The sequence below is a fragment of the Ischnura elegans genome, chromosome 3 (assembly GCF_921293095.1).
Source record: "Ischnura elegans chromosome 3, ioIscEleg1.1, whole genome shotgun sequence".
NCBI lineage: Eukaryota > Metazoa > Arthropoda > Insecta > Odonata > Coenagrionidae > Ischnura > Ischnura elegans.
The window spans coordinates 16,761,482-16,783,014 of NC_060248.1; the positions used below are offsets into that span (position 1 = coordinate 16,761,482).

At 39.1% G+C, this 21,533-nt stretch overlaps 1 protein-coding gene across 2 annotated transcripts in view; it reads right to left on the reverse strand.

Moving 5' to 3' along the window:
- Positions 1-17,319, reverse strand: part of LOC124155490 (protein PALS2) — a 51,414-nt gene extending 34,095 nt beyond the window's left edge. Inside the window, exon 1 of one of the 2 annotated variants that reach the window (XM_046529338.1) lies at positions 17,041-17,319. In XM_046529338.1, coding sequence (XP_046385294.1) covers positions 17,041-17,137 — 97 coding nt within the window. In that variant the 5' untranslated portion in view covers positions 17,138-17,319. The remainder of the gene's footprint in view (positions 1-17,040) is intronic. The other variant, XM_046529339.1, reaches the window with a different exon arrangement.
- Positions 17,320-21,533: the final 4,214 nt, after the last annotated feature.

Genomic DNA, 21,533 nt, shown 5'->3' on the forward strand with positions numbered 1-21,533 from the left:
TTCCCGTTGTACTGTGTTAGAGGTGATCACGAGAATAAAATAAAGGAAATGGACTGCAAAACATACCCATTTATAATTTCATTCTTTCCTTTTTATGTTAGGGTGGGGTAGTAACGGTGTCTCGATTAATAAAATAAAAGGCGTCACTCGCTAAGACGACTCATTGCATGTTTTTATTTTTCCATTGATCTAGCGTTGTATGGATTTATTTTAGGAATTACTAACCGTTGGCAAGTTTTGCCCTCGCATGAATGTGGACGTATATTTTGTTACCTACGATGGACGTATCCAGGGATGGACGGATCCAGGATTTTTTTCGGATCCGGATTCGGATCGGATCCTTGATTTTCGGAGCCGGGTCTTCCGGATCGGATATTTTCGGATCCAAATGCATTTTCCTGCAATTCCTGCTAATGAACGAAGTAATTATTCAAGCTTATTCTGAGTACATACAATCAAAGGAATGATTTGTAGATTTTCATACACATTTTAATATTTTTATAAATTAAAAATCATTTTTATAGGCTTTCAAGCTGTTTTTTCAAAAACATCTTTTTACAAAAAACATCCCAACAAGAGGAACTCTTTCCACCCTTATTGCATTCACTGAAGCTATTATTCAAAATTTCGGATCCCGATCCGATGTCTTCCGCAAATTTGGATCCGATATATCCGATGAAGGGCAATATCCGCGGATATTTGGATCTGGGGTATCCGATTCCACCACCCCTAGTTAAAAACGCGTGATATTTTTATGACTGTGTAGTATACATGGGGGGATTATCTTGCATGCTCCAGGCTGTTGATTGGTTAGTGGTCAGCCCATGCCAAAACACCCCATAGGTAGCTGGCAGGGTATTATGTAGAAGTATGTTGTCAGTAACTAAAGTGCTATTAGGAGCCAGTAACACCTTCATTGCAAGGCTGCTGCAATGGGGACAACCGAGGGCTTACGACAAAGAAAACACACCCGCTTCCTAGGAGTACCTTCACTTTCGAGTTAGCACCTCCGTATTTAGCTCGATTTGATATTAAGGCTATGTTGATATTCCGTGTTAAACGGCCATGATGACCGCTGGATGAAGACAGTGAGTGCAAATGAACTCCAGCTAAGCCACGCTTTTGCATGCGTAAAACGTTTATGATTCAGATTAATAAAAAATGAAAAAAAAAAACTGACAAACAGAAAACAATGATCGAACAATCTGGGATCGACCGTAGTTATGAATATTGATTTGGCTGAGATATCCAATATTTCAAGCAAATGGAGAAGCAACGACTAAAGAAATGACCTTATGAGGCATCATTATATTCCTTAACTTGAGATAAAGATATATGATGTAGGAGACATTAAATAATGCCAGATTAAAAACAATTTGACGCTGGAATTAAGATTTGAAACAAGTACTCTATTGAATACTATCGAGAATTTTACTTTTCAGGCTGCCAGATTTTATTCAAGCAATAAGATGCTCTGAAAATAAAAGAAACTGTTTAATTTTTAACTATTTGCATGTACTGGATATTATCCAAAACAAATCTTTTAGTGATGTATAACCCATTTAACTTGTCAATACGATCACATAAAGAAGGAAGTTTGAAGTAGAGTTTTAAATTACGCATTAACTATTAAAAATACAAAATGTCTTCACATCTATCACCTGATGGCAGAGGTGATAGTGCAGGTACAAGAATTAGCAATAATAAAAAAGAAATATACACGAGGAAACGGCTTTCACTGGTCGAAAACAAATATAGGCCTTCAGTTTAAAAATTCATGTAGCAATGTAATTGATGTGTATTTATTAGTGAGCGTTCACATTTGAGGATGGATACGGATGGTAAATATTATATCTATTATTATTCTCATGTAATTCAATCCAATTCTTGGTCCATATAAAACGTAGGTACTATCTAGTGTAAGCATTTCTCTCTGGTACTATTCAAATAAATCAACAATTTCTGCAACAGATAACAGAGGAATAGAAAGAGTGAGGTCCAATTATGATTATCAAAATCAAATAAAAGTAAATCTCAACAGCAGAATAGGCGCCACGCGGGAATGAAACGCATTCACGCATCTCATTTTACACGGGGCTGACTTCTGACGTCGTCCCCAGAATTAATTAAGTGGCATTGATAAAGGAAGCCAAATTCAGATGCAATCGGAGAGGCTTGAATGGGAACGGCAGACACCTTTGGGGGATGATCGGTGTACCGCACATGTGCGCATCATCCCTCTTCCTCCCTGAGGCAGTGGATCCTGCTGTGAGAGAGACAGTCGAGTCCAGCGATGCGCAACCTCATTCCGTTACAGTCTCGTTGCATCCAGGTTGCGCATCATTGGCCGCGGAACATCCGAACCCCAAGTTTTATGGGAGCCACCTCAGACGCGAGAAATATGAGCCCTGCTTGCTACATCACCAATAATGACACCTCGTGATACTGATTTGACACGAACTCTTATCATTGCTATTATGGAGTCCTTCCACTACGTTCAAGCTTCTAGATTCGATTTAATACCGTCATGCTGCCACATCAGTCGAGAGAAGGAAAATATTCATCGGCCAAGCAATCTTATGATAATAATGGGCTTATGCCCCTTTTTCAACGGTTAACTGTGATAGAGTATATAAGTAAAGAAACCTTGTGGCATAACGTTATCAAACTGGAGGTTACTAACGTTCGTCCTGAGAACAAGACCACGTTCCACCAATCGGGGAGAAAAATTAAGGAAAATTCGAAACTAAAAAATAGAAAAATCAAATCAATGATATTTCGAAAAGCTCCGCAACGAGTTTTTCATAACAAAATACGAAAATGACGACCCTAACACTTGACAAATAGTAAAACTCGGCCGGTGAGTGGCGATTTTGGATGAGGTCGGAACACCACGCCGGTCGCAACGTAAGAAAGGGAATTGCACGAGTGAGGATTAGGACGAGGAGGGGCAATCGGTTCTCCCTGAGTAATGAAAGGAGGGCAATTTAAGGGAGAGGTATTGGTTCTTTGAGGGTTCAAGGCAGTGGGGTAAGTCGACAGGGAGCTTTTACCGGCGATGATTGACTGACTCCCCTCAGACGATTTATGGAGAATTCATCTCGGCGTTGTCCGGGTGCACTGGAACTCCGAGAAAAAACGGTAATGCACCAACATGGAGGCGGGGGGACTTAAAATAATGCCACAACACGTACTTCGGTTTTTCGATCCGAAGCCTACTTCTCGAGCTATTCGCGGCGAAAAATCGACAGCTATATCCCTCCACGCAGATAAGTTGATGACGTCACCAATTCATTCCAAGCGGGTCACTGCGCCTCAGCTACTCATGGGTCTTATGAGTATTGGCCTTCCGAGGTTCGTCGTCATTGCGAGTTCCCTTCCTTCAATGAAGGTTCTCTCGGAATGAGTTAATGAGCCGAAACTAAGCCACGACAACAACTCATTAAAAGTGGGCGGAAACATTCGCGTTTTCTCATTTTCAAATACGAAAAAATGGCTAAACGAGCAATATTTTTTCGCAATTTAACTGATTCTACCGAATTTTTTCATTGAATTTCTATTTCCGGACTGAGTGAACAACCCCATTCCAACCGTTGGGGCAACGATGTTACGTCCTCCCCTGCCAACCCAATTCCTGCATAATAATCTACACACATAATGCCCCCATTTTCATGATTTTGCAAGTTCATGGTAAAAGTTAAAGACAATAAATGTTGCGAAGAGAAGTTAAGTAGCTCTCGCAAAATTAGACATGAATACCTATTCATTACCATCCCAAGGGCATGAATCAGGCAAAGTAAGCCGGTAAAATCAGCTATAGTCATAACGGTTGTGGTTTCAGCAATATCCGAAAGGAATGATTTACGTTTCTTTAAACGAGGACATAGGTTGAATACGAAAAAAAATCATTTACTCTCAACACATCATTTAATCAGAATCGCTAGCTTAAAAGACAACTTCAATTGGGATTTGGCCGCTGTAAGTATTCAAAACGGTATTCTTATGATGTGTCGTCAGCACGACGGACCGCATGTGGGTACGTACAGACTCAACACGGATTTAATCCGGCAAAATAATTATCAGAAGAGATCATTCTCCTAATAGGCACTCTTTTAACGCATTTACTGATCGTGGGCTCAGGGAATTATTGAATTTGTTCAAAGCAAATAATTACGGAGCTCAATTCCAAAACCCATATAAAAGGGTGAACACTGTTCGCTGTGCCTTTAAAACGACAAGTAAAATTTCCCAAACTCTCGATAAGTTTGAGAAAGAAGAGGGACATTAAAGGTGAAAGTTAAAGGAAAGTCATATTTGAAAATTGTCACTCTGGTGCTGGCCAAGCATCTAGGACATGCATGCAACCAATGCCTTAAAGTAGCGGTAGGTAGCTAATTATCCGACCGACGAGTGGGTAAGTGGAACTCCGTGCTATAGACGATGGAAGGAGATAACAGCATTCCGATTCTGACTCAAAAGCGAATTCATCTTTCAATAAAGTCCACGTAGCAATGGTCCAGTTCGTTTCCTTCATCAAGGATCTCCAATTTCCACAGAAAGTAAAGAAACGCAATTTAAAAATAAAACGAAATATCGCACACTGCTACGGATCGGAGTACAACAAGACCCCCATTTCAGAAAATCAGCGAGCGAAATTTATTCACTATTTTTTTATTGCCTTCAGTCTTACTCCAATTATTTTCGATGATGGAACTAATTGGAAACTGTGATAGGTAACACAGTGCCAAGAAGTATAAAAATAACTAGGGCGATAAGATCATTTTCTCATCATACGCTGGGTGAAGAAAATGCCTCTGATGCACAGGAAGTTGGGAAAAGATAGTAAGGTTAGCTACAGAAAGAGTAGGCAAGTGGGTTAGATGTATTGACAAAACAAAGAGTGGAACATTATACATATGGTACAAACTGATGCAGGAAATTAATATCGGTTGGGATATTTCATACGATATACACAGAAAGTCCTTTAAAACAGACAATTTAACATAAAAAGTTAAAAGGAAACATCAGGAAATATTTCAATTACGTATATATACTTAAAATAAATTTAATCTCTCCCTTTCTACAAATATATCATAGTTAAATTCTACATGCATCATAGTTAATCCAAATGTTTCTCCGGCCCTCCACTGTCTGCCGACGTCCCAGATCCCCAGCAATATGGCCTAATATAGTGGTTAACTCATTTCTTTTAAAATGAAAATGAAGCATCATAATCAATCAATACTCGGACTAATAGTAACTTAAATTTTACGGCAAGTGATATCGAAAAATATCAATTTTTTCCCACAACCCGTTCTCACTTTTTACATAGTAAATAGAAGAAGGTACAAAAAAACTAGTAAACCATATTCGTATGCTGAATACAATTTTTTGAAATGGGCAAAACTGCGAAAATCAATTTTCGAAGTCTTCAAACATGACTTTTATGGATTCCAAACACCTATCTCGAGGTCCATACGAGGGTTATTTTAGAACCGGCGCTGAGTGACGTGTCCAACATCTCCGTTCCTCCCTCGAGTTTATCCGACAAGAACGGTGGAGAATCATCGTCGCGGAGTCGCAGGTATTAGGGCCGTATTCCAGGACGTCACTCATGTTGAGAGCGCGCACTCACTCGAGTTGAGTGCAGCTCGGAATTCCTGTATGACGCATCCACGCTCCCGTCTCCACGAAAGGCGGGTGACGATCCAAGAAACGGATTCGCGTAAAAGTAGATACGGAAGGAAAACATTGCAGTTGTGGTGCGGCAAACAATTATAACGGACTGTGGGGATTCAAATGAAAACAATGGCGTGGCGCACTGTAGCTTCTTAACGGACGGTAAACAACCTTGGAAAGTATTGATGAATATTTTTCGCTGGAGACTGAATTGACACTTGCAAATGGTCCAAACGGATGACCAGTAAAATAGACGAATTGACGGCTGTAACAATCTCGAAAATTGCTCCCACCTAAAAAAGTAAATTCCGAATCCAAAAATAAGGTTGAGATAGATCTCGTCTTCCTAGAACAATTTTCATTTAGAAATTTCCAGATGAAAGACTTCAAATTTAACTACAAATTTATATTTTTTGAAGCTAGATAACGGATTAACAACATTAAAAATTCCACACATATGAAAAAATAAAAACAACGTTCGCCATAGCCAAGAAACTAACCTGTCAATAATATGACGACCATAGAAGCCAAGTCATACGACGTAACCGTCCCGGTATCTGCATGCATCATATAAGCACAGGTTATGGAAAAATTACCGCTTCAAGAACCGCCTAGCAGGCACGCTGATGTCTGAGGCAGGGATTAATAGCTTACTAGAAGTCAGCTTTGGCACACACAGATTTATTATGCGTCAATGCTTAAACACTATCGGGAAAATACATAATTTTATTTCTGCTGTTTATATTTCTACTTAATAATCGCGTGGGCTGGTTTGAGTATCTCAAAAAAGTATTAAGCCGATGATGAATAATAACTGAATAAGTATGTAGCCATGCAGAAATCGCCAATGTATTTTACCATGCTTTTGATCCTTGTGTTCCTGTCTTCACTCCTGAGGTGTCTTCGACAGAAATTGGAAGCACCGTAAAATCAAACAATACCATTTATCGCAAATAAAAAATAATAGGGTATATTGAAAAATGTACGCCAATTTAAACACATATCAATGAGCCTACATCTTTCTTCACCACACTACTTATTAGTAAAACACAAATTTTAAAGTCCACTCTCTTAGTGATAAGAAAAAACTAGCTAAAGAATGTGTGGTATTTTAGGGAAATGTAAAAAACATATCTTTCCATAAGATTAACGTCGAAGGATTAGCCATTGGATGGACTTTTCAAATTGAATCAGCTCAGAATGGAGGAAAACACACAAGGAAATACCATAATAACGGCTGAATGCTTCTGCAATTCTGAGGTCAGGAGACAATGCTATCACCAGCATTCTTTCGCCAGGTTCGAAATCTACCTTGCGTAAAACAAGTTTTGAACCACAGGAATTGGGCCAAGAAGTACAGGCCTCGATTCCACACTCTCGCGCGTTCATTTTGAATCAAGTTTGCGACACGATAACAACTGGAGGGAAGAAAAACAGTAGGTACTGACAATGAGTTAAATTTGCGTGTTAGGGTGAGTTAATGAGTTATTTTCTCTCCTTACAGTAGGTAATGATTGAAATAGCTTATTAGTGTTACGAACTTCTCTTAGTTTAGCGGGCTGTCACTTGCCTTCTAAATAATGCTTCCGATTTTCCATAGGCAATAATTTAGCCATTCTTATGATTCAAGAAAATCTTGCTCGAACCACGACAACAGAGAGATAACACCGTCCTGGAAGAACACGTGCCACCTCTAGTGGGGATCCTCTCGAAGGAGACCGCATAATGATCTCACGACAGGGGGCGGTGGGCGGCCAACGGCCTAGCCGTGCCAGCGCAGCACGCTTCTATTTTATCCCTCATATATTGGGAGTCGACCGACGAGAGGTAGTTCGGGGCAAATTTTGACTCTAGTCGGCGAGCGACCTTTAAAATAGCAAGAAAAACTTTCAGACGAATATTATAAGCCATTTATTACTGCCAATCAAGTTATTGCTCACCGTCGTCCACTATTGTTAACATTTAAACAACGAGCGCTTACATTGACGTAAATATCTCCAACTTTACCTTTGAATACGACCACGATAGTATAAATGGAGTAATTATCCCTTTTTAATGGTAAAATTTCGAATAATATAACATTTTTTCTCAAAGAAACGATTTCTTAAAGTGATGACTCATGAGAGCTTTTACGAAGAATGCAGAGGGACGATAAAGTTTCTATGATCTTCAGTACTTAAAAAATACGTTACGCACTTTAATTCCAGCGTTTTAATAATAGTTTTACCGCTGCTACGATTTACATTAAATGTTACATCCTCGGAAATGGATAAAAAATGAACGCTTTAATACGGTCTAAAATAACTAACAAGCTCTTCATCCAAAAATCAATTTATTTCATTGTGTAAAAGAAATTGGCTTTTTCTGCATATTTCGACGTCTTATCAAGAACGCATAATTAAATATTTCTCGATAAACTCCGCTATCGTATATCACGTTAAAATCCATTTGCATAATCACGCTCAAATCGCAGAAACAATAGTTTACCAGTCACAGAGTAGCAGATAACAATTGACAATTAAAGACTTCGGCAACGAGAATGAAAAACGAAATAACAATGACCATAAACTTGATATTCTCTCACTCTTGAAAATTTCTGACCTTTCTCCAATAGGTTATAAAGTAACAATTTCCAAACCAGCCTCTGCTTCTAACTATTTCTTTTTTAAGTTTCAACAGAATTGCAACTCATTCACTCATCTAAAAAATACCTACCGATACCACTTCCCTTCACTTTTTCTATCACAGAAAAATTTCCAGTCTCATCATATTCTCAGACTTTAATTATTCGATAACCTAAATAATCCTCATCGTGAAACTCGACTAATATAGGACCACTTCGGATGGATTATCATTGAATTTTTTAATCAAAACATTAATTTATTTATAGTTCCTCGCTAAGAGAAAGTTTTCCGATGCAATGATTTCATCTCCGATAATTTTCGGATGCATTCCGTGCCGTCTCTTCCTCCCCCACTGTTTCCGGTTATTGAATCACGATTTTTTTACAAAAAGGCTATTACGTGCGGAAACGTTAACTTATTATTAAAGTAATCTACCGATTAAGGTATGTTTGCATGGAATATTTAAAAAACATCCTGGCGGTCTTGCCTCCCTTTATGGACATCCCTCTTAAATTCAAAATAAGGCCTACTCGTTTTCATTCTATCAAAAAATCCTATCCTCTCCTCTTCCTTGTTCTCCCAAGATTCCATCGCCGTTTTCAACATCCCCATCAGTGTTAGTTCAATCCATACCTTCTGTTTCCTCCGCATCTCACCTAGAATTTCCCTTAATGTATCCATCAATTAATCTATGTATCAATAAATCTATGCTAACAAACGGTAAACTTTTAATAGCCTCGTTTTATATTCCTACAGTTCTATTATTCACTGTGTATACAGGATAAAAGCTGAAGAAAAATTCTGCTTGAAGGTAATTATATTAGCCCAGAATGATACTCGTAAATGTAAAAATAAATTTTCCAAAATGCGCTGATATTGTATAATGCACAGAAAGGGAAAATGAAACCGGCAAGATGTCATTTAGCTAAGGACCCAGACAACTCAATCACTGAATAAGCTATGCTAGAGATGAAAGAGTAATTAAAATTTCAAATATAAGCATTATTAAAAATATTGGCTAACCACAGGGCAGATGACGTGGTAAATAGAAATTATGGATTTTTTTTCGAAAACAAGGTTACTTCAAGTATTCTTCAAAGATTGTGCACATGAGAAGCAGTCTGTTTTCTGGGTAATTCCATCGACATTCCTCTAAAAATCTCCGACACCGCTTGGATTGAAAACCAGCGGGTTTTCTCTAACGTTAATTCTATAACTTATGAGCTCATTTGCTGCCGCTTACCCAATCAAATAATACAAGTCTTCCCTCATCTGAAACTTCAATTTTGCGGAAGAGGCTTGTGGTACAGTTATGATGGACGGATTACGCTCGCTGTTCAGGGGGAAGATCGCATAATTGGTCACTAGGCGCTAATGCGCCTGTAGATACTCTCCAAATATCTTGAAACATTGCTTTTTGAGTTGGTGCGATAAAAACTTGCAGTGGAGAGCCACCTTAATGATTTTCATGTATCCTATTTATACAGAAATTATGGCGGGGTCATTGGTCCCCTAGCCCCCCTTTGAATTTGTGAATATTAACGCTTCTTTACATGAAATACTTAAATACACGTCTATGAACGAAGAATCACTGAAAGTTGTAATGTATAATGTGGAATATTTTGAGAACAAATTCCCACAGGCATTACTGCGAGACGACAAAGAGACGAAAATGTTATCCTCAGATAAACTGGGCAGCATGAATAACAAATAATGCAAACAGTGAAAAGATCATACGATTGATAATAACTTGAATTGATCAACGGGTAAACGTCTTACCCCACGCAGCCCAAATTTAACGAGGCGATCGAGGAACAGATGACTCCCAGCATGATAAAAACACAAATAGTAATTTCCACACTATTTAATTTAGCAATTAATGACCGACCATGATTTCAACACAAAGTATTGAAACAATGGTCGGTCGCTATGTGTTAAATCAAATGGTGTGGAAATTAACATTTGTGTTTTTATCATGGATATAGCAATGTTCCACAAAATCAAGCGTAAAACGATTCTATACACTCCCAGTATACTAGCTACGTTATGGACCTCCTTTAACATAACACGCAAAAAGTCCCTTCCTGAATTAAGTTTTCCTAATTAAATTTTGTGGGAAATGTGAGGAAAAAGGTATGTACGTAAGTGCAAAAACGAGTATGTAAGTACGAGAACGAACCACGTTCGGTGGTTTGTGCCTGGATACGCTCACCCGATATAGACACCGCAGTCAGCGAGTCACCGCAACGTCATGTGGTGCGAGGCGTAAGAGGACGAGGCATGAAGAAGGCGCGGGCACTGGAAATACGGACTGGCAGACGGAGAAGAGGTGAAGGGTGTTTTGATGGATGTAGTGTCTGGATCGAGTGGCTCTCGACCGCAGGATGATGACCTTTCCTTAGCAACTCTTTAGTGCAGGTAAGGGCGGACATAAAAGGAATTCATTACACTACATTAATAATAATTACATTAAAAAATGTGATTTTTTAACGCGATTCAGATAAACTCAACCACTCAGGGCTAGCAATTTCGACTTGTTCGAGACTTAAAACGAACTATGTGTTACTCTTCTCAAAATTGACTATTTCTCATTTGTTAAACTCAAATCTTGTCCCACAAATATTATCACCGAAATACGTAACTTTGTGGACAGCCCTAATAAAACTACTTAAGGCTACTAACTTTGAGAAAATTCGTTTCAACCCTCGAAGTAAAAGCTCTGTAAATATAAAAAAATTGGTCACTGATTCTCTAATAATGTCGACTATTCGCGGTAATCTAGTCATCAAATCGATTCGAGTGCTACCATCCCTGAACAATTATCATGTACACACGCAATGATGCAAAAATAGCCTTCTCCCTGATTGAAAAACCTGTGGACCCTGAAGAACCTTCTCCCAACACAAAAAATTTATCCGAACTAAATTCTCAGTTTCCCTAACCCAAGACTTCAAGCCTCGACCGAAGTTCAATTTAAAAAACTTATGGCTCAAACGATACAAAAAGACGACGTTATCTCTGGCTATAAGGCTCGGAATAGTCGTACCATTAAGTGATAAATATAGCAAATTAAAGAAGCATAAACAGAGTGGCAGCAAATACTTATAGTGATATTGAAAAATCTAATAGGAAGCCTTTAAAACGGTAACGCGAAGCGTTAAAAATAACTTATCAGAAAAAAATATGCACCATTGGAATTTCGAAAATACTCCATCCAAGAATGTACGAAAACGCTTCCTAAACCGCCACATGAACCGTTTTCTTCCGGCTGGAAGCTATTGAGAACAGCTATAAGCTTAAAATATTCGAGAGATTTCCTGCCACAACAGGTAGGTATGCGATGAAGAAACACAAAAAATGGATACGGCCACAGGCAAACAGAAGTCAGTGATAGGGAGAGGATAACGCTGCATCGCAGGTTGAGTATTGAATTGGTGCAAGTTTCTACCGTCTAACTCCAAACTGAAAATACACAGACAAATACAATTAACTGGTATACAGGCTGCGTGAACAGAATACTTTCTTTTCCCTCCGAGCACAGCAAAGTAAAACGAACACATGCAATCAAATACGGATGTGGCCAATAGGATAAATTTACACGGAAGAATGGAATACTTCACAGGAAGATCATTGGTGACACCAAACTTCATTCAATGTCATGGTTAGAGATATTGTGACATAGATGACTGTACGTTAGATTTGAGACAAGCATAGCTCTACGTAATGCATGTTTTAGTGAAATAATTTCAGAGGCAGAGTATCTTACTGTGCTTAAGGTGAAATATTACTCCATGCAAAATATCCTTATGATAAATATAAATGAGGCAGGAGACATGAAAATTCATCATAATGTCTATCAAACCGGATGGTATAGAATTTAAGTTTTTCCCGGCACATGCTCTGCAGGAAAAGTTCTCGGGTTACTTTCCGGGGTGACCCAAATCTACAACCGATGGGAAACCCGAGAACTATTCCTGCAAAACAGGATGGTAGTTTTCCACGAAGTTATTAATGTGCTTCGACTTGGGCCTTTAGGGCTAAATACAGATTTATATTCTGTCGAAAAAAATGTTTTGGGGTTCATTCCTCGCGTGTTTAATGTTAAAAAACCATTTAGCAGCAAAATATTTCTTTAAAACTAAAATACACGTGGCGATTATTCCGATAGAAAATAGAAGATTAATAGCTTCTTCGAGAAAGCACAATTTCTTCAAAACGTGCAGTTTGCACTTTTATCCGCCTTTCCTAAGAAATAAAAATTCATAGAAATGTAAGTGAGTGCACACACACAGAGTGAAAAAATGGAAAGCTACCTGGGATATGTATTGGATAAGATGCCATGCCACCCCGATATCTATTTTTTTCCAATATTCAGCACACCAAATCTTTTATTCCTCCAAGACACTGTAAGCTGTGAATGCTACAAGTTCATGCACGCGAGTCTGCACGCAGACTGCATGACTTATGGAAAACGATCTGTCTCTCAAACTGCGGTCGGAACACGAAGAAACGGCGGGGGTTTTTATAACGTATAAGCCGTCGCGACGGCCTCATATATACAACAACGCCTTGAGGCGCCGACGGCGGTCGCCAGGTAACGAAGGCGGTGCACGCACTCCCCACGGACTGATCGATTGCACGAAATGCCACGAAATATCCCCACCGAAATAATCTCCGCGTGCATATCAGAAACTCCACCGATAGCCTTGTCTGCGATCAGAACCAAAACACGACGACAGTGAGACGGTGGTGAACGACCAATAAGAACACGGGATAGAACAAACGGTACTGAAACTTTGATGAGATACTCGAGACTTTCCAATTCCCTCTTTTCAAAATTTTGATTTTCACAGAAATGTTTGAATAGCCTCTAACATATTAGTTGCACATCAATGAAATTTGGAGTTTTAACATAATTTGAAGAGAGCTTACTTGGGCGGAAATTTCGTGCGTTTCCGTGCGAAGGTTCTATTTTAACCCAATTTTTGATGCGTGAGATTTGATTTGCAAGGAGAGTTGATAGCGCACAGCGCGCTTTGAAATTTGGAAATGGTGCTTATTCAAGCATATCTTGTGTGCCGTAAAAATACTGACAGCAACATGATAAATTATTAGAATTTAAAATAAAAATGAAGGAAGTGTGTCAATTATTACCAACAGCATGCAGGTTTCAGAAATACACTCAAAAAAGTAATGGGAGGTGGGGGGTGGGTGAGTAGTTTGTTTTTTGGTGATATAGTTGTCAGGTATTGCAGGGTGAGCCATCAATTCAGGGTGGTCGTATCCCTGCTGTAAATCAGTGGCGTAGCCAGGGGAAGGTCTGGGGGGTCCGGACCACCCCAAAATATAAAAACACAATTATTTTCCTTCCTAAAAGTAAACAAAATATTTAAAAATCATGATTTTAAAAAATATTTCCTTGACAAATGAAGTTTTTTCGATTATGAAGTGTTAAAATTAATGAGAATAAAATAAAATGGTAAACTTCCACACAATTTTATTAACAAAGTACCGACCCGGTTTCGACACGGAGTGTCATTATCAAGGTCCTATCAAATACCTTGATAATGACACTCCGTGTCGAAACGGGGTCGGTACTTTGTTAATAAAATTGTGTGGAAGTTTACCATTTTATTTTATTCTCACGGATATAAAACATTTCCACCAGATATCGCCGGACACTGTGAATTAATTTAAAATTAGTTTGAAACCCTCCACTTAGTCCCCTAATTTTCAAAAATATTCTCTGCTGGTTTTCGACACCTCCCCCCAAACGAAATTCCTGGCTACCTCACTGCTGTACATAAATAATACATCCCCGATAACGTATGAACTAAGCACTTACTTAGGCTCCTCCAGATACCACACGAGTCCATTACGAACCAACGTGACGGATGTCATAAAAGTATCGCGGGAGTGGCATTGCAGCTACAGAAAAACAGTCCCTCTAACAATGCAATATACGAGATTTTAGAAGCCCTTACGCCCAAATTAGCCATTGCCGACAAGGGCACGATCAAAACTAGAGGAGGGCAAGCCGTGGTCGCTCACGACGCGTCGTAACACAGAAAAGGTTAAGTGAAACATTTTTTTTTTAATTGTATCAACTTTTCATTATTTTTTTAATTATTTGCTCGAAAAATATTTTTATTAAATTACGTTTTATACTAATATCACTTGCCTTGGATTTAAAGAAAATGTTATCAAAACTTTTGCTTTGCACTAAATTTACTTTAGCTTTTTCTTCAACTGTCCCCTTCTGCCCTCCGCTGGGTACGCCCACGATTGCCGAGAAAATAGGTAATGCGGAGGTCGTCAAGAGAAGGACCCTCGGGGCACATTATCGGGTACGTACTCTCAGAATCTCCGCTAAATTAACACTACTTATTTTAGCTACGCCTAATTTTGTTTTAACACGTGCAAATCCCGGGAAACCTTTCGTAACCATCAAGCATCGTAGACTGTCACAGTCTACATATATTAGACCAATGGATACATGTCGTGCGATGAACCACGAATTTTGGCCCGAAGTTTCGTGAAGACTGGTCCTGGAATCCACTGCTGGTCAGTGCCACCAGTGGGTGACATATCGTCGTGCCAAAAACTCTGGATCTTCACGCGGCATACACTCGAATGTCAATTTGTCATCGTGAGCAGCATAAGCTTCAATCAAGAAAACGTCACGCACTTGCTTGGCCTGATCATCCTGAAGAGGTCTTGTATTTCAAGATCCTCGTGAATACATTGCATATTTTAAGGAACGATATCAGCATATCCCATAAAATTTCACCCTCACCACTTACGGCAAAGCAGGAAAAGGGGAAAGAATATTTTTTTTTAACGGAGCGTTTTTCGTTCGAGTAAAACTCATAGTTTTCGCGCATCAAGAAACACGCGGTTTAAACGCCTACGACCTAAAGATTCCATGCGATGCAAAAATCGACCGCCTTGATTAGTATCCACACAACCAGCCTTCGTCAACTCAGCACGGAAAAGAGCGAGTCGAGAAGCGTGTGTCCCTCTGGCCAGGTGGAAATATGATATGAAGAGGGGGTGCGCGGCCCTCGGAAATGGTTCAGCGCCGATGCACGCTCCGCGGGCGGATGGCCACAGGAGCGAGCAACCTGTTATGTTTTTAAATCCCACGAGACCGTTGAGAATATCCGAAGGCGACCAGCCAATGAGCGCAGCCACACTCGATGTCACTTTAAATACGAACTTTGATGCGCCACGCATCAAAACCTAAACAGAAATCCGCCAATATTAAACCATTATAGAATTGACCAACGCTGTTTAATTTTCATGGTTGATATGGGCATGAGGAGCTTGAAATACAAAAACGTTCGGGGGATGATGTTCCTCATGGTGTTTTTTTTCACTTGATTTCCGGTTGCGTATTACAGAGAAACATTTTGGTTCGTATTTCATTAAAAGCTTCTCATAAAAATTTCGATGCGAAATATACTATCTATGGGTAAGGTGATAAATACTAAATAATCTGGTGATGAATAGCTTCGTCCAATGCAACAGTTTTCTCTACACACACGTAGCGAAATTTCAAATTTTCACCATCTTTGACACACATTCCTAGTGCACCATTAATGATGATACCATTAGTTCGGTGGTTCGGGAAAAATATGAATTCATGAAAGATGTTTTTTTTTTCTAACTCGACATGTCTCGATAAATTCCTCAAGGGTTTCTCGCAGACAAGAAACCATTCGCAATTTTAAAGTTCACGACCCCGAATAAAGGAGACTTTTGCTCATCTGTTCGAATCTTTCCTTCCTGACTAAATAGGGCAACTCTTCCAAAAACAAACCTTCTTAAATGAAAATAGGGTGCAAAGAGGTACACTTTCCTAGTAGAACGTTCCCAACATCCGAAGCCGGTGAGAAAGTGAAGACGATGGCTTACCTACACCCTCCTCCCACGTTCCACTTCCATACTTGAATATTACTCCCACGCTAATGATAAACACCGAAAGAAATTCTGCACCTGGAGCTTAACGAGAGAAAATCAGTGTCCCTTGCACTGTTCATCGCCATGTATTCATCCAAACTGATCGTCGCGTCATAAATCATCCATTCCACGGCGCCGTCCTGGGAATGGAGCCAGTCGATCAAAATTGACAGGTATTGACGGGCTCCGCACCTTACGCACTAACAATTGCGATTGCTTTTAACGATGAGAGAGGCAATCTCTAGTGATGAATCAATTACTACCTAGCTTACGAGGTCCAGTAGTTGCTCCAGAAGGAAATGCTGAAGAATAAAAATCAGACACATCACGAAGCCAGCACGTTTTCGATCCCCCGGTGAACCACTCACGAGGGCGTCTACAAAATATTGTAAACATTTCAAGGAAAACCTAAGTTCAGGTCTACTATTTCGGGTGAAAATAAATGAAAATTCAAGCTTTCGAGAAATCACGATATCACAATAACATTTGCCGGCTTGTATTATTGCCGCGGAATCTGATCTTAAGGTAGGTACACCGGTGACTAAAACGGAAAATTCGGCGGCTGATACCCATCTTCTTATCCGAGTGAGGAGGTTTAGGGAAAAAAATTTAATTTTGAAAAAAAAAATAAAGACTAAGAATCTCGCAGACTCATTCGCGTGCCCGATTAAAAACCCCTTCCGACGACAACAACAAATGAACGTCGGCCCGCGTGAACCCCTGCGTAGCGCAATTCAGCCACGCCCTGCATCGATCGCTCTGCTTGGGCACTTACCGTTGTCCAGGGACTCGCCGTGTCTCGCGCCGTCGATGCTGGAGGTGAGCAATCGCCTGTGCTCCTCCGACCTGCGACCCAGCACCCCGTGCACCATTCTCCCGGCGAGGATGATGAAAAAAAACTCCGCCTCCGATTAAACGGACGATGACGAAACTGTTGACCTCACACAATGGCACCGACCTCTATGCTCGTCATTCGCATCAAGCTTCGGGTTAGGTTTTGAGAAGTCCCCTCACGGAGAGCCACAGTCTGGCAATTACCGCCGCGGAGCAAGTTTTAGACTAGGTAGGTTCGAGTGTTTGCCGGGAGAGGCAGCACGGAACGACTGGCGCGGCAGTGGGGGAAGCTTGGGTGGTGTATATTTTATTTTTTTCAGCGGCCAGAAATTTCCCTTTGAGACTATGGGAACGTTTACTTCTGCTCCAGATGCGTCGGAAGTCAAATTTCACCCCAGTTAAAAATTATACACGAAAAATTTTCTTTGCTAATGAGTACCTATATTTTAATTACGTGACTCTATATCGTATGATGCTCGGGAGGAGACGTACGCATACCGGCTCCAGAAAGCATAAAAAATTACTTGAATGTTAAATTTTTTGGCGGTGAAATTAAATACGCGAAAGAGTTGAGTCCATTACTTTAATGTCGCGGGGAAAACGAGCTTACAACTTAAGCTTCCGAGATGTACGGGCCGGAAAAGTACCTTCACCCCACCCCACACTTTTATTAAAACACGGCCTACGCGAAGCCCCGGAGATGCACTTCCAATTGCATTCTAAAAGCAGAGTTAAATAAATTTTAAATTTAACATCTAGTCGCACGCCTCGTTTAATGTGCCAATTCAATTTCATTTAAAGTGTTTAATCACTAAGGAAATCATTAGAAACATATGTAAGACGGAATATAGGTAATTATTGTCAAAAAAACAATTTAAGCGTGGTCGCTCCCGCAATATTATTATGGCTGAAATTGAGAAACATACGCAATTACACATATTCTCACAACCTATTTTATGGGGCACTTGTCTTCCATTTAACACATCACCGCATTATTATATCCTGGGGGAAAATAAGCATACAAATCGCAAATAAAATTTTGGTCGACCTGTTTCTTTGAACCACGAGATAATATATGGGATAAAATGGTATAAAACGCATAAAGAATCATTAGTAATGATTTCTAGATATCTATGAAAACTATTGTATTGCATTCACTGTTCAAATATTAGCAACCGAAATTACGTAATATAAGACATTTTTTACGGTATTCCCGTGAGGAAATACACAAAAATAGGCCCACTAATTTCAAATCGATAAATCGAAATTCGGATGTGAACGCCTGTGCATCTCGGAGGCCACATTGCATCCACTGAAAAAAAAAGACGCGCTTAAGTTTACTCGACCATCGATGCGAAGCGAATGGATCTAATCAATACACCAAGTTTTACAACTTTCCGACAGTTATTTTGAAATTACGCACCTGGGATAATTACGGCTTCGAGGATTCGACGCAAATGCATATTCACTATCGCGAATATTAACTCTAAATGAAATCATAAATAGGAGTTCCATTTATAACTAGGTACGCAACTAGACCGCTTGAAGTCTAACCTCTCACATGCGCCTGGCAGAAGTGAGAAAAAAGAAAGTGAGGCTCTAATTGAAGAAAGAGAGCCACCTGCGACGTCGCTGAGCGATCCTAGGCGAAGGCCGATAATTAAGTAAACGCTATCCAAGCAATTCACTTCTATTTACTTTGGGTAGTCATAAAAAAAGGGGTTGGCGGTACAAATTTAGTTTGTTTGAAAATATCGCATAAGCTCCCGGTCAGTTCTTTGGTAAAAACGTGCAAGTGATTGTAAATACTTCCATGCTTTAATTTAGATATACCAGGGATATGCATTTAGCAATTAAATATTCAACAACCTTACACCAATAATCATCAGTTTTTACCGCTAATTATTTTTTTGGCTTAAGTTAAAATTATGTACAGAAAGAATTTCTATTTTATCTTAAGAATCATGACTTGTCAATTCGAAGCAACATATGGGAGGGTGGTCTTCAGGGTTACACGAACAAACTCATGTTTCGTTAGGCGCGAAGAATACACACACACAGATCAATGCATTGGTATAAATCGAGCTATTACCCATATGTGCCGTTATTTATAAAAGTTTGTCACCAGCCTTAGATCCTAATTAAAGGATGTCTCAAGAAAAATTATACACCATGAAATTACGGGATAGTAAGCATTTGAGATTTAGTTTAGTATTTTAAATATCATTTTATCTTAATGAAGAAAGAAATTTTTTGAGAAAATTTTCCTTCTTCATTAATTTCTTTCTTCTTCACCTTGGATTTTGAAGTTTAAAAGAAAATTGTAGTTAAAAGCAAGTTAATAACATTAGGGAGCTCTAGTGACAAGCAAGCGTGTTTTAATTACTTCAGCTATAACTGTAAGCCGAATTCCGAAAAAGTCTCTGATAACGTACATATTCTTTGTTTGCGCTCAGGAAATTCATTGATAATAGTAATCAATTATATTTCGATTAAAGTAGGTTTACTCGACCCCAAGTATACATTTTTCATAAGTTAATCACAAGTCATTTCTAATTAATTGATATAAACACGATGTTAGTTAGAGAAATAGTTTATAATGCACAACAGCAAATATTGGGTGAAGCTCAGTGATCCAGCGCGATCTAAAACAACACATTTCTAAATTAAATGATATCTCACACCTGTATATCAATGTTTGACTCCACTGACTGTGATATTGAAGATAGAAACTCCATAAGATTTAAAACAATAAAGGACCACTTACATGACACCCCTGAAGTGACAACGAAGTAACGAGACTCACTCGACCTTAAAGTAGATTTATAAAATGCCAATTACAGAAGAAAATTATCACAAAATACCACATTTTAGCACCAAAATTATTTTTTTTTACTTTTGGAAACTAACAAAGAAAACTCTAATTTAATCAATAACTGATAGGGAATCTTTGTAAATTATTTTTCTAAATAACGTGATTTATCTCTTAAATAAAAAATAAGCACACATATTATCTAGTTAACCTTAAAAATTAAGGTCATCCCACTCTTAATGAATAAAGTTAATTATGGTCAGTAATTTCAGGCGGCCATAGCCGTGACAGGCATGGCCATTTCTATTTCATACGGCTTATTACGCAACAAACGCCGAATGTAATAGCCATTCGACGCGTCCCAGACTGAAGTATGTACTATAAAAGCGGGTGTTAAATCCTCAGAAGCAAAATTAATTCCTTGTAGCGGTCTCACAATATAGCATTACATAATATTTATTTAAGAACAGTTCGAGGTTCTATTCATTCTTTCATTCAAGGTCTTATCCATTCCCATCCAGTATTAATTCATAGTAAATTCCATTAATTATTGTTAAATACGAAGTAGAGGTAGGTACAATAAAATGAATACAGCCTTGGGATAAATAATTCCATCAAACATAAGTGAAATTTTACGTGACCCTGATTTGGAAAATTCAAAAGACATTTAACTGATCAACTATTATCCTCACCACTCTTGAATACGGTTTTTAACGTGATATTTCCATTGAGAGAGATACTCTTGGTAGAATTTAATGCAATTAGTTCCATGTCTGGCAGAATGATATAATAAGAGATGTTTTGCCGTACGAATAGATATTGGAATTTTTACCATGGAAAACAATGAAGTTCTATAAATGCTACATCGAAAATATCCCAAAACGCGCACCTGAATCTCTTTTTAGCATTCTCGTTCAGGCTAGCGTCTGGTATCCCAACATATTCCACCACACGCTTATCGCTGCGGCTTCCACGGTAGTGTGTGGATTCATCTGATTTCCTAGTAAGGCGTCACACGGATCATGGATTAACTACCCATTTGACAGATCGTACATGTCACGCGACTCATTTTTTTGGAGCGAAGGTTACTGAGAAAGATACTACGAAAAATTTTATTACTAAGATAACCTACTTTCGCATCCATCTGAAATCAATCAAATGTAAACCTTAATTACTTCTGAATAATAATATGGTACTTCTCGGCGAATGTAATTTCTTTTCATTCGAGTATTACGATTCCCTACGATTATTGATGCACCACAGCCACAGACCCAGACACGATATTGAAAACCACCCCAAAATAATACAGGTAAAGCACACCTGTAGAAGGAAACCCTCCTAGAAAAAAAAATTCTCCGTAGTTTGTGATGGAAAAATTCAGCCAGAAATTTTATTATTACTCAACTCTTTTGATGACGCACGAATTCTTAGATTATTTGGATGCGAAATGTGAATTGAGGGTAGCAGACGGGAAATATTGACTTTGCTCCCGCGTCTCTCGTGCAAAACGCAAACCAACTAGGCTCCGAGAAGCGAAGAAGGACGAAAAAACGCTTGCATAGCCTGGCGGCGGACCGGATATTTACTCCCGGAATGGATAGCAATGTGTTCACCGTCCACAT